At 43.9% G+C, this 15,000-nt stretch overlaps 1 protein-coding gene across 6 annotated transcripts in view; it reads right to left on the bottom strand.

The window, feature by feature from the left end:
- Positions 1-15,000, bottom strand: part of apbb2b (amyloid beta (A4) precursor protein-binding, family B, member 2b) — a 47,858-nt gene that overhangs the window by 15,549 nt on the left and 17,309 nt on the right. For 4 of the 6 annotated variants that reach the window (XM_058384726.1, XM_058384722.1, XM_058384725.1 and 1 more), the window contains 7 exons: positions 14,278-15,000; positions 10,189-10,406; positions 6,283-6,474; positions 5,959-6,033; positions 4,404-4,457; positions 2,612-2,697; positions 1,764-1,824 (listed from right to left, as the gene is read on the bottom strand). The exon at positions 14,278-15,000 is cut by the window's right edge and continues 228 nt beyond it. In XM_058384726.1, the coding sequence (XP_058240709.1) occupies positions 1,764-1,824; positions 2,612-2,697; positions 4,404-4,457; positions 5,959-6,033; positions 6,283-6,474; positions 10,189-10,406; positions 14,278-15,000 (1,409 nt within the window). Of the gene's footprint in view, positions 1-1,763; positions 1,825-2,611; positions 2,698-4,403; positions 4,458-5,958; positions 6,034-6,282; positions 6,475-10,188; positions 10,407-12,470; positions 12,592-14,277 lie in introns of those variants that run through there. The other 2 variants (XM_058384728.1, XM_058384727.1) reach the window with 2 other exon arrangements.

The following is a 15,000-nucleotide window of genomic DNA, read 5'->3' on the forward strand; positions in this document are numbered from 1 at the left end:
ACCCAGAGACCTGCCTCATTCATCTTTCATCCGCTCCTCGCTACTGACACACTGCAAGATTAAAACCCCTGCAGCCCTGTCTCACACTCCGGGAGCATGCGTGAGTGTGTGTGTGTGTGTGTGTGGATGAGAGTGGTAGTGAAGGGGAGGGGAGGGGGGTTCAAAGTGAGAGGTAGATAAAGAGGAGGGGAAGAGTGTGTGTGTGTGTGTGTGTGTGTGTGATTAATAATAGGTACAATGTTGTCCTCCTCCTTCACTTTGATTCTAAGCACATGTGACAGAGAGAGAGAGAGAGAGAGAGAGAGAGAGAGAGAGAGAGCAGGGAGGAAATGAAATATTTAAAGGTAGACTCCTCGAGTGACGTCATGCAGAGAAAGTGGGACAGCCTGCACTTATAAAACATGCTGTCAAGTCTGGGGAAAAAAAGTGAAATTATCTTGAAATATTTTCTTAAAAACTCTGTGATACGGAATTGTGAGGCCATAACAATCGCACGGCTTCGCACCGACACAGCGGACAGGCACGTGTTCACGTGTCATCGGTACGCTCTGCTCGAACTGACCGGCTTGGAAAGCTTCAACTTTCATGCTCGCACTAGTCATCTTCTCAGCTGAACAGAATCTATTAAAAAAGATCAGGCATAACATTATGACCAGGTGAAGTGTGTAAGACTGATGATCTCCTCATCATGGCACCTGTTAGTGGGTGTATTAGACAGGAAGTCAATATTCTGTCCTCAAAGTTGCAGGAAAAATGGACAAGCGTAAGGATTTGAGCGAATTGTGATGGCTAGACCACTGGATCAGAGCATCTCCAACACTGCAGCTCTTGTGGGGTGTTCCCGGTCTGCAGTGGTCAGTGTCTATCAAAAGTGGTCCAAGGGTGAACCGGCGACAGGGTCATGGCCGGCCAAGGCTCACTGATGAGGAGCGAAGGCTGGCCCGTGTGATCCGATCCAACAGACGAGCTACTGTCGCTCAAATTGCTGAAGAAGTTAATGATAGAAAGGTGTCAGAATACACAGTGCAGGACGGGCAGCAAAAGGAGGACCGACACAATATTAGGTATAGCAGGTGGTCATAATCATATGCCTGGTCAAAGTAGGTACAAATAGATTAAAGCCGAACAAATGCACTTGTATTAACAAACCTGACCAGACTCTCTCTCTCTCTCTCTCTCCAAACTGCAGGATGTCAGTGTTAGTAAGGCTCACAGGCTCACATGGTGCTCTGGTAAATAATTGAATAAAGAAAAAAAAAAAGAAGAAGAAGAAGAAGAAGAAGTTGGCTCTAACAACAAATCCCAGGCCTCTGCCTTTACATTTGTCACAGAAACTGAAATCCTTGGACATCTGTATCCTTCCACATCTGTATCATCTTGTGCTGGAAGTCTCTGGGGTTGAGTTCGGCTCAGCTGGTCCCCGGAGAGCATCGTAACCCTAACCCTTAACTCTTAATTCATCAGCACAACTGATCTGCTGGTACCAGCATCAGTAACAACCCCCCTCCAGCTCTGTGCACATTCTCTCTCTCTCCACCAGATGGCGAGGAAGATCTACTCAGCAGCTCCATGCGGGTCCCTGCTCTCCGGAGGGGTGGAGCCCCCAAAATAAACACGGGCGAAGAGAAGCGGTAAACAGACGTTTATCAGATAGCTGACAGGATGCACTGCACCCACACTTCGGGAGGATTTCTGCTGTAGTTAATTTCTCCTTTTTCACATGACTTAGATATGAGGAGTGTGTGTGTGTGTGTGTGTTTCACCTTGGCTTCAGGGTCACTGTTAATGCTGCTGGAATCTTCTTCCTCCACAGGAGCAGGGTTTCTATTGAAAAGAAATAAATTAATGAATAACACACACACACACACACACACAGACACACACACAAAAGAATTACCATTTCAATACACTTCATGAGCCTGTAGTGTGCAAACACTCTAAGGGGAGAGCTGGTCTGGCCCCGCCCACCCGGAGTCAGTCACCGTGGTGCAGTGTGTCGTTGTATAGAGTCGTATGGGTTAAGGCTAGAAACAGGGTTATATAAGGATTCGGATGGGATCTGGCTCCACCCCCGGGACTTGTCTGGTTCTGCAGAGAGGAGTATTCCCAAAGTATGGAAGAAAATTCCAGCTTTTTTTTTTGTTTTAAATGAATTCCATGTAACTGTATACGCTTCTGGGCTGCTGATATATAAGAAGATCCCAAGTGCTTAAACGTCTCACACAAGAACATGAACGTTTCTCATTAACTGACAGAATGATGTCATACTTCTGTTTCTGGGAACGTCGGTGATCAGCTTTCGAAGCAAAACAATCCGTTCAAACGTGTCAATAAATAAATAAATAAATAAATAAAGGAAGGAAACAAACTCCTTGGTCATGGAGACGTTCCTGTGGTTTGCCAGGAAGTTCCTTGGATGACTAAAATGGAGCACAAGGTCTAACGGGCATTCGAATGAGTTTCCAAATACATTAGATTTGCAGAAAAACAGCTCGGGTTCAAGGATATTCTCCTCCCTCCCTCTCTAACACACACACACACACAAACACACACACACAAACACACACACACAGACACACACACACAGACACACACACAAACACACACATACCGGAGCTTGAGAGAGGCGTAGCGAAGAGTGGCTCCTTCAAACTCCTTTAGGCTGGGGTCAGGGTTCACTGTGGCAGCCTGCAGATCCTGAGAGAGAGAGAGAGAGAGAGAGAGAGAGAGAGAGAAAGAGATAGATAGATAGATAGATAGATAGATAGATAGATAGATAGATAGATAGATAGATAGATAGATAGATAGATAGATAAAGAAAAAGAGAAAGAGATAGAAAGATAGATAGAGAGTAATTATAAAAAAGACACAGAAAGATAGAGAGAGAGAGAGAGAGAGAGAGAGAGAGTAAAGATACAGCCCCTGAGTAACCCAGTTTGAGAGGCATGACTTCGAGCCAACATGCTGTTTGCAGAGACCTGCATGCTGTAAAAGTGCATGCATGTGTGTGTGTGTGTGTGTGTGTGTGTGTGTGTGTATGACTGTCCACTGTCCAAAGAAAACACATCATGCTCACTGAAACTTGTTATAAAGTACCCCTGAACACAGTGTTACTATCCAAGTCAAATAATAAAGCTGAGAAATGTTTCCTCTTGCCTCTGAGCTTCAGGGGTAGTTTAATAACACGATTATAACAGGTTTATTACATTACACCTGCATACGATAAGCACACATGACGAGCAGCAGAGACAGACACGAGGCAGGAGGAAGGTATGCGAGTCTGATGGCAGGCAGGTGCAGGCAGAAGTCGAGGTCAGAGGTTAAAGGCTGTGCAGCGATGAAGCCATTAATCAGGACGTTTCAGAGCGGGGAGCTTCAGCAGCAGAATGGCTTTAATGGACCGTACGGTCTCCATGGTAACAGCGGTCATCTTGCTTAGCGTTGGTGTTCAGTGAGATGGTGTGAATAATGTTAAAGGAAAAATAAATCAAAGATCTGAATTAAAAAACAAAAATAATAATCTGCCTTTTAGATGAAGAGGGGTTTTGGGGGGGGGCGGTGGGGCAAATATATTCTAATTAATAATAATAGTAATAATAATAATAATAATAATAATAATAATAATAATAATAATGATGGTAATTATAATAATGATAAAAATCATAATAATAATAATGATGATGATAATAATAATAATAATTATAATAATGAAAATGATAATAATAATAATAATAATAATAATAATAATGACAATAATAATAATAATTATTATTATAATAATGAAAATGATAATAATAATAATAATAATAATGATAGTATTAATAATAATAATAATAATGACAATAATAATAATAATAATAATAATAATGACAATAATAATAATAATAATAATTATAATAATGAAAATGATAATAATAATAATAATAATAATAATAATAATAATAATAATAATAATAATTGAATGTATGCAGAATTGAGAAATGAGAGTTAGTTGTAGTAATGTTATGGAATGGAAATAAATGACTGAAGACAGACCATGTTGTTCAAGTCATCTTTTTTCAAGTCCCCACATATTATGCAGCCTAATGCTAAGAACTTTTTGTGATTAATATTAGCAAGACATTTCTGATATCCATTTGGTCTGGTTTAGGATAAAACGTATGGATTCCTGCGTGCCATGTCTCGATCTACGTAGAGTCTGATCGTAAATCTGACCGTCAGCATCGATTACAGCGTCACCTTACTCAGCATCTAATGGACGACTAAAATAAAAACCTCCGACCGAGGCGGCGTCCTATTGGCCGACTCTTGGACACGCTTTTAGAGATTTTAATAAACGCTGACTCTTGACCTCTCGAGCCATTCTGCTGCAGAAGCTCGGCGCAAACCTGTCTCATACTGACCTTCCAGATCTCACTATCAATCTTTCCCACTGCAAAATCACTCCAGGGATGTTTCTACACACACGCGGTTATACACACACACGGCCACGTGTGCACATACGGGAGAACACACACACACACACACGTCAAAGTGGAGGAGAGAGACAAGACAGGGACAATAAATCACTCAATGTACTGTTCAGGGTCTGAACTTGTGTATGAAGTATTTTTCTATATGTTACTTGATGTAAGCGACATATAAACATCGACCACTTTATAATGTGTGTGCTCTCTGTATGTCTAGGACTTAGTGTGTGTGTGTGTGTGGATGGGATGAATTAAAGGAAAGTGCCTCGGTATGAACAGCTTTCTTCCTAAAGATACACTTATTTTGCCAAAAGTTTTGGAACGTCTGCCTTTAAAATGCACGGCATCCCATTCTTTATCTATAGGGTTTAATAAGGAGTAGCCCCGCCCTTTTGCAGCTACAACAGCTTCAACTCTTCTCTTCAGGCTTTCCACAGGGTTTAGGGGTGTGTTCATGGGAATATTTTGACCGTTCCTCTTTAGAAGCTCATTTGCACGAGAAGGTCTGGCTTGCAGTCTCCGCTCTAATTCATCCCAAAGGTGTTCTATCAGGTTGAGGTCAGGACTCCTCCATGATTGGTCACTCCAGGTCTGTACTGCTCAAGAGTCCCGTAGCGGTGTGCTTTATATCGATGCTTCGCATTGTGCCTGGTGATGAAAGGCTTGGATGCAGCTGCTCTCTAACACACAGTTCTTGAGATAATCTGAAGGCCACATGACGTTTGGAAGTCTGTAGCTATTGACCGATTGGCGACTTCTGCGCACTGTGGGCCTCGGCATGCGCTGACCCCCATCTGAGCTGCTGTTGTTCCCAGTTTGCTATAATATCACTAACAGTTGACCGTGGAATATTAAGTAGTGAGGAAATTTCATATATGAACTTATTGCACAGGAGGCAACCTATCACTGCATGCCTTGGTGCTTGACCTGTGGCCATGGACGTGATCGGAACACCTGAATTCAAGGGTGTCCCAATACTTTTGGCAACACTGTGTATTTATTCCGTCTCAGTGACCATGGCGTAGATGTAGAGTTCTGTCTAAGACGTTCGCCCCAAAAAAAATGAATGAAGCTACACTTGGGTGCAGATATAACGAGTGTGTCGCAAACCATTCAGTGAGCCGTCCAGCCCTGTGGATGGGGGCGGAGTTATTGTGTTAAAAGCCACACCCACTCCAGATAGAAATGCTTTGTCAGCAGGCGGTACTTGGACTTGGTATTGATTTGCCTCTGAGTGGGCAAGCGGAGTCAGATCCATGGCCGGCTAAAATAAATTAACACGCGTCCCCCCCCCACCTCCCCCTTAATTGGTCATCTGGTCAGTGATTCGTGAGACACGTTACTGTACATCACGCCACGTGAACACGTAGGGAGAATACGAGAGGGAGGAGCAGAGCGGGATCACTCCCAATAAATAAATAAATAAATAAAATTCTATATATATTATATATATATATATATATTAAAAAATCTGCAAAGTGGACATTACCTTGTCCTCCTGCCGATGCTGGGTCTCGCTGTGTTTGTCTTTCTCTGGCATGATCTGCAGTGATGAGGATCGAGGCTACACACACAAACACACACAAACACACACACACACACCATTTTTATTAGTTAATAAAAAAAAAAACTTTACTCTCTCTGTTATTGAGTACTGCTCACAGTGAATAAAGAAATAAAATAAGTTCCGTGTCATATAAAATCAGATTTTGGGAATATAGGAAACTTGGATATATTTAGACGTCCTCGCCTCGAGCTGTGAAAGAGTGTGTGTGTGTGTGTGTGTGAGTGAGAGAGAGAGAGAGAGACTCACGAAGTAGCAGCTGTTGACAAACCCACAGGAAGGAACATTCGCATCGGAGGAAGTGGAGGAGTTTGAATTGAGGAGAGGGGCGGGGTCAAGACGCGTGGAGGAGGGCGCGAGCGGGACCGGGTCGGTGGAGCTGTTGGACGTGGTGCTGTCTGAACGACAGGACGCTCCGAAAAACACCTCCGCATTAGACGGCTGAAATAACACAGAGAGAGAGAGGGAGAGAGAGAGAGAGAGAGAGAGAGAGATGTAATACAATACAAATAGAATGAACAGAGATGATGATGATGATGATGATGATAAAGAGGCTCAGGTGTGTGAGATGATGATGATGATAAAGAGGCTCAGGTGTGTGAGATGATGATGATGATGATGATGAAGAGGCTCAGGTGTGTGAGATGATGATGAAAAGGCTCAGGTGTGTGAGATGATGATGATGATGATGATGAAGAGGCTCAGGTGTGTGAGATGATGATGATGATAAAGAGGCTCAGGTGTGTGAGATGATGATGATGATGATGATGATGAAGAGGCTCAGGTATGTGAGATGATGATGAAAAGGCTCAGGTGTGTGAGATGATGATGATGATAAAGAGGCTCAGGTGTGTGAGATGATGATGATGATAAAGAGGCTCAGGTGTGTGAGATGATGATGATGATGATGATGAAGAGGCTCAGGTGTGTGAGATGATGATGATGATGATGAAGAAGCTCAGGTGTGTTAGATGATGATGAAGAGGCTCAGGTGTGTGAGATGATGATGATGATGATGAATAGGCTCAGGTGTGTGAGATGATGATGATGATGATGATGATGGTAATAATGATGATGATGAAGAGGCTCAGGTGTGTGAGATGATGATGATGATGATGATGAAGAAGCTCAGGTGTGTTAGATGATGATGAAGAGGCTCAGGTGTGTGAGATGATGATGATGATGATGGTAATAATGGTGATGATGAAGAGGCTCAGGTGTGTGAGATGATGATGATGATGAAGAAGCTCAGGTGTGTTAGATGATGATGAAGAGGCTCAGGTGTGTGAGATGATGATGATGATGAAGAGGCTCAGGTGTGTTAGATGATGATGATGATGATGAAGAGGCTAAGGTGTGTGAGATGATGATGATGATGATGATGAAGAAGCTCAGGTGTGTGAGATGATGATGATGATGATGAAGAAGCTCAGGTGTGTGAGATGATGATGATGATGATGATGATGATGATGATGATGAAGAGGCTCAGGTGTGTGAGATGATGATGATGATGAAGAGGCTAAGGTGTGTGAGATGATGATGATGATGATGAATAGGCTCAGGTGTGTGAGATGATGATGATGATGATGATGGTAATAATGATGATGATGAAGAGGCTCAGGTGTGTGAGATGATGATGATGATGATGATGAAGAAGCTCAGGTGTGTTAGATGATGATGAAGAGGCTCAGGTGTGTGAGATGATGATGATGATGATGATGATGGTAATAATGGTGATGATGAAGAGGCTCAGGTGTGTGAGATGATGATGATGATGAAGAAGCTCAGGTGTGTTAGATGATGATGAAGAGGCTCAGGTGTGTGAGATGATGATGATGATGAAGAGGCTCAGGTGTGTTAGATGATGATGATGATGATGAAGAGGCTAAGGTGTGTGAGATGATGATGATGATGATGATGAAGAAGCTAAGGTGTGTGAGATGATGATGATGATGATGAAGAAGCTCAGGTGTGTGAGATGATGATGATGATGATGATGATGATGATGATGATGATGAAGAGGCTCAGGTGTGTGAGATGATGATGATGATGATGAAGAGGCTAAGGTGTGTGAGATGATGATGATGATGATGAAGAAGCTCAGGTGTGTTAGATGATGATGAAGAGGCTCAGGTGTGTTAGATGATGATGAAGAGGCTCAGGTGTGTGAGATGATGATGATGATGAAGAGGCTCAGGTGTGTGAGATGATGATGATGATGAAGAGGCTCAGGTGTGTGAGATGATGATGATGATGATGATGAAGAGGCTCAGGTGTGTGAGATGATGATGATGATGAAGAGGCTCAGGTGTGTGAGATGATGATGATGATGAAGAGGCTCAGGTGTGTGAGATGATGATGATGATGATGATGAAGAAGCTCAGGTGTGTGAGATGATGATGATGATGAAGAGGCTCAGGTGTGTGAGATGATGATGATGATGATGATGAAGAGGCTCAGGTGTGTTAGATGATGATGATGATGATGATGAAGAGGCTCAGGTGTGTGAGATGATGATGATGATGATGAAGAGGCTCAGGTGTGTGAGATGATGATGATGATGAAGAGGCTCAGGTGTGTTAGATGATGATGATGATGATGATGATGAAGAGGCTCAGGTGTGTGAGATGATGATGATGATGATGATGATGAAGAGGCTCAGGTGTGTGAGATGATGATGATGATGAAGAAGCTCAGGTGTGTTAGATGATGATGAAGAGGCTCAGGTGTGTGAGATGATGATGATGATGAAGAGGCTCAGGTGTGTTAGATGATGATGATGATGATGATGAAGAGGCTCAGGTGTGTTAGATGATGATGATGATGATGAAGAGGCTCAGGTGTGTTAGATGATGATGATGATGATGATGATGAGGCTCAGGTGTGTGAGATGATGATGATGATGATGATGAAGAGGCTCAGGTGTGTTAGATGATGATGATGATGATGATGATGATGAAGAGGCTCAGGTGTGTGAGATGATGATGATGATGATGATGATGATGATGAGGCTCAGGTGTGTGAGATGATGATGATGATGATGATGATGAAGAGGCTCAGGTGTGTGAGATGATGATGATGATGATGAAGAGGCTCAGGTGTGTTAGAGGATGATGATGATGATGATGATGATGATGAGGCTCAGGTGTGTGAGATGATGATGATGATGATGATGAAGAGGCTCAGGTGTGTGAGATGATGATGATGATGATGAAGAGGCTCAGGTGTGTTAGATGATGATGATGATGATGATGATGATGATGATGATGATGATGAAGAGGCTCAGGTGTGTGAGATGATGATGATGATGAAGAGGCTCAGGTGTGTGAGATGATGATGATGATGAAGAGGCTCAGGTGTGTTAGATGATGATGATGATGATGATGATGAAGAGGCTCAGGTGTGTGAGATGATGATGATGATGATGAAGAGGCTCAGGTGTGTGAGATGATGATGATGATGAAGAGGCTCAGGTGTGTTAGATGATGATGATGATGATGATGATGAAGAGGCTCAGGTGTGTGAGATGATGATGATGATGATGATGATGATGATGAAGAGGCTCAGGTGTGTGAGATGATGATGGTGATGATGAAGAGGCTCAGGTGTGTGAGATGATGATGATGATGATGATGATGATGATGAAGAGGCTCAGGTGTGTGAGATGATGATGATGATGATGAAGAGGCTCAGGTGTGTGAGATGATGATGATGATGATGATGAATAGGCTCAGGTGTGTGAGATGATGATGATGATGATGAAGAGGCTCAGGTGTGTGAGATGATGATGATGATGATGATGATGATGATGAAGAGGCTCAGGTGTGTGAGATGATGATGATGATGATGATGAAGAGGCTCAGGTGTGTGAGATGATGATGATGATGATGATGAAGAGGCTCAGGTGTGTGAGATGATGATGATGATGATGATGAAGAGGCTCAGGTGTGTGAGATGATGATGATGTGTTAGACTCTGATGATGATCAGTGAGAAGGTCTTAACCGTATCAGTAGAGCTGCTGTGAGTTCCCTCAGCTAGCCATATCTGTATGTCAGAAACGCAGAACCTGAGGTGTGATCATCAGAACTACGTGTGGTGTGTGAAAGGTTTTCCCAGTGTTTGGATGTGTGTGTGTGTGTGTGTGTGTGTGTACCTCGTGGTCAGGAGTGGGTGAAGGAGACAGCGAGCCCAGTGAGTGTTTGCGTGTGTCCTGTTGAGGGACGGTCGGTGCAGGATGACACGGTCCGGGTCTCTCCCACTGTGTGGTGCCGGTTGGAATGTGCCAGTAATAAATGCCAGCCATGTCGGTCATCATCTTCCATCCTGGGGGCAAGTCTGGGTCCGTCTGGAATGACCTCTCTCCCCAGATATCTGCAAACACACACACACACTTATAATACCAATTGATCTATCTGGCTCTAAAGTTACTGGAATATTTATATCAGTGTCAACTGTTGCTCTTGGACACTTGTTAGAACAATCCCTGCACACATACACATACACACACACACACACACGCACACACACGCACGCACACGCACACGCACACGCACACGCACACACACACACAGCATGTCAGTCGTCATAAGAGCAGCTGAGGATTTTCAAACATATTTCATCTGTTAGTAAGAGTATTAGTCAGACAATGACTACTAGTGTAAAAACAAACCACAATCACACACACACACACACACACACACACACACACACACACACAGCACATAAACAGCAAGAGGAAGGTCTCTGGTCTGGACATGTTGTGTGAGGATGTGGTTTCTGGAGCGAGTGACTAAAACGCTGTGTGTGTGTGTGTGTGTGTGTGTGTGTGTGCGTGCGAGAGGAATTGCAAAATTGTGCAGTGAAGTCGACTCTTAGTGTAAACGTGTGAAAGTGTGCTGGGTTAGACAGACAGACAGACGGACAGACTCTCTCTCTCTCTCTCTCTCTCTCACACACACACACACACACTCATTTCACCGTCAGTGACTGAAGCTGTGCCGTGACCTAGCTTAAAAAACGGGTTAAAAAAGGGTGCAGCAAAAAATGACTGATCTTGATGAACCAGACTCCAGTCTAATCATCTTAAAACACAAACAAAACAAAAGTAAAATCATACAGACAGACAGACAGGCTGATAGACAGACAGACAGAAAGATAAGCAAATAGACAGACAGACAGACAGACTCTGATTTTTAAGAGTCAAAGAAGGGAAGAGAGAGAGAGAGAGAGAGAGAGAGAGAGATAGCCAGACAGAAAGATAAACAGATAGATAAACAGATAGACAGACAGACAGACAGATAGATAGATAGATAGATAGATAGATAGATAGATAGATAGATAGATAGATAGATAGATAGATAGATAGATATCTAGAAGTATTTATATAAGAAATCATAATCAGCCAGGGCAAAACATCATCATAACACATCTGTATAAATACAGCTGTGTGCTGATTCACTCAACAACAAAAAAATCCAAAGAATTCAGGATTGGAGGATGAAATGATTGGAGGATGAAATGAGTGGAGGATGAAATGAGTGGAGGATGAAATGATTGGAGGATGAAATGAGTGGAGGATGAAATGATTGGAGGATGAAATGATTGGAGGATGAAATGATTGGTAACGACTGGACTTTATTAATATTAAAAGCATTTAGCAGCTGTTGGGATTGGGAGGGGTAGAGAACACCTGAAGTCCCGAACATCTGTTTAATTAATATTTACTGAAGTTTAATCACGGACGCCTGTGATTGGCTGCCTTCGCTGTGATTGGCTGCCTTCGCTGTGATTGGCAGGTGCAATGTTTGTCATCCAAATTCCAGGTGTGTTAGGTGAAGGAGGATGCCTTAAGGGAAAAAATAAAGCATGGGACACCTGTTTCACAGTGACCCAGGGCCGACTGGACAGACGGTGCGGTCAGTAATAACAACAAGACGTTAGGAATAGGGGGGAAAATGCATCATGGGATATGTAGTCCCTGCTGCTTAATGCTTTCTCGGGCAGCCTTCACCATCACATGTCTCATGACCTTCACACATTAAAACAACACACACACACACACACACACACACACATTAGCATTAGATCCGAGAATCGCAGGAGATAGAAACAGAACCGGAGTCTCGTCTTTTCGCATGCGTCATACTTTCTATTTCTCTCTCTCTCTCTCTGCAGTCTATAAAGCAGCAGCTCGAGGGGGAGGGGAAAATGGAGCTTTTTCACTGCTACACACACACACACACACACACACACACACCACGCTAACGAGCATCAACACACATGAAGCAAAGTTCTGTATTCAGCTCACACGCTTCTGACACTCGTTCTCCCTCCTTTCATCTCTGTAAACATGCATGAGCAGATCAGGTGCGCAGATTAGCATCTACACACACACACACACACACACACACACACACACACACACTCAGTACCTACCCTCATAATTCACTATGACAATAGCCAACATGTAGTCTTTGCCCAGCATCATGACTGAATAACTGAGCAGCATCTAAAGCACACGAGCACATGGAGAGGGGAGAGAGAGAAAGAGAGAGAGCAAGGGAAAGGAGGGAGGGAGAGAGAGAGAGAGAGAGAGAGAGAGAGAGAGAGGAGGGAGAACGGGCAAGTGCCAGTCTGCTCTACTTGTTTATTGTTTATTTTCTCTGCAGCTCAAGCAGGAAGATGGAAAAGATGGACCTTTTCAAGACAGGGCACGTGACTGAATTAGTGGAACAACAAGCCCCGCCCACCCTTGCACCCCGAAATGCTCGGTCGCCCCGGCAACCTCAAGATCAGCTTTCTTCCAGTATCAACCGGAGCATAGTCATGTGACCAAAGCACAGAGAGAGAGAGAGAGAGAGAGAGAGAGAAAAAGAGAGAGAGACTCATAGACAAACTTAGAGACAGTCAAAGGCAGAAATAATGAGTGAGAGACAGACAGAAAAACAGAAAGAGAGATACAAACAAACTTAGAGAGAAAAAAATAGAAAAAAGGAGAGAGAGAGAGAGAGAGAGAGAGAGAAGGACAGGAAAACAAAGAGAGACATAAAAACACAATTAGAGATAGAAATATGGAGAGAGAGAGAGAGAGAGAGAGAGAGAGAGAGAGCAAGAGAGAGGAGTGAGCCATGTATCCAATACAAAAACAGAAAGAAGGTGAAGGAAAATGAAAGAAAGTGAATGACTGCGAGCTCTGACAATTAGATCAGTCAAGCAGTCAGCACCACACACACACACACACACACACACACACACACACATCAAGTAGCATTAGTGTGCGAGTCATGTTCACATCTGACACACACCTGTGAGAGTACACCTGGCCTGCAAGTGTAACAGACACACACACACACAGGCATGTGTTCAGCTGTGTGTGTGTTAAATCCACACACTGATCTAATATACACCTTCTTTAGTGTACGCCCAAACATCAGCACTTTAGATAAACCAAACACACTGATGACACACAACACCACATATACACTATATTGCCAAAAGTATTGGGACACCCCTCCAGATCACTGAATTCAGGTGTTGTTTTTCAGGGGTTGGGCTCGGCCCCTTAGTTCCAGTGAAAGGAACTCTTAATGCTTCAGCTTCATACCAAGACATTTTGGACAATTTCATGCTCTTTGTGGGAACAGTTTGGGGATGACCCCTTCCTGTTCCAACATGACTACACACCAGTGACCAAAGCAAGGTGCATAAAGACATGGATGAGTGAGTTTGGTGTTTCGGAGTCCTGACCTCAACCTGATAGAACACCTTTGGGATGAATTAGAGTGGAGACCGTGAGCCTTTAGTGTATAAAACTGCTTTCACCCAAATAAGGATGGGTTCATTTTTGAGCTGCTTTGAGACATTGTCCATTGTTAAAAGCACTTTGTCAGTATCTTATTAATGTCTCTAGGATATTTAAGGACTGATACACTGGAGCTGTGAAATAGTTAAATCAGAGCTGGAGATCTGTACAGGTGTGTGTGTGTGTGTGTGTGTGTGAGGATATCTGGAACACACACACTTCAAGATCATGCCTGAGCAAACAACTGTGCCATTGCCAAACCACAGCTATAAACCACACACACACACACACACACACACACACACACACACACACTCCTTTACTCAACTATCATCCTCTAGCCAGTGCAAAATCCAGACATCTGAATACCAAGCCAATTTTTAAGGTGAAGAAAACACACACACACACACACACACACAGAGGCGGTGTATGAGCACTGACCCGTGTCCTCTGGAGAACCCAGTGAGGTGCTGTCCTGAGACAGCGTGGTCCAGCTGGACTCCTCGTCACTAGGTGGAAGGTTCTGGATGCGGTGAAGTGCGCGGTCCGTCTTGGCGCCGGTTCGAGGCCGGTCCTTTTTAGTCTCCGGGGAAGACGAGGCAGAGGAGGAGCCGACAGACAGAAGGGGCGTGTCCTCTGGGCTGCGTTGTTTCCGCAATAACGGAGGACTGAGATCTTTCTCTTTCAGCAGCGGAACCGTGACGTCATAATCCTGAGTCCTGGGTTCGTCCAGCGAAAGGTCGTCACCGTGCGACTCCAGGAAGATCTTGTCCTTCTGGAGCTGCGGGGACTTCCTGAGGAGATCCGTTTTTTCCGACAGGATGAGCAGCTCGTCGGAATCCTCCTCGAAGGGGTTTGTGTTGGAGTCCTCGGCTTCATCTTCGTCTTTGGCTTCTTCGTTCAGATAATCGCTCGTGTCCTTGTCAGCCGGCTGGTCAAAGTCGTCCGGCTCGGTTTGGCTGTCCAGGCTTAATTCCAGCTCGTGGTCCGAGTCTGTTGTGATGTTTCCTACATCGTCTTCGTTTGTCGTGTTTTTGTTTTGGTCTTGAAGCTCGGCCGCTTTGCGCAGCTGATTCACGCCGTTCTTCGTCACCTTCAGATTGGTGGAGTTACCTGTGACGGAGGACGAGGAGGAGGAGGATGAGGATGAAGGAGGAGGTGCAG

The sequence above is a fragment of the Hemibagrus wyckioides genome, linkage group LG29 (genome assembly GCF_019097595.1).
Source record: "Hemibagrus wyckioides isolate EC202008001 linkage group LG29, SWU_Hwy_1.0, whole genome shotgun sequence".
Taxonomy (NCBI): domain Eukaryota; kingdom Metazoa; phylum Chordata; class Actinopteri; order Siluriformes; family Bagridae; genus Hemibagrus; species Hemibagrus wyckioides.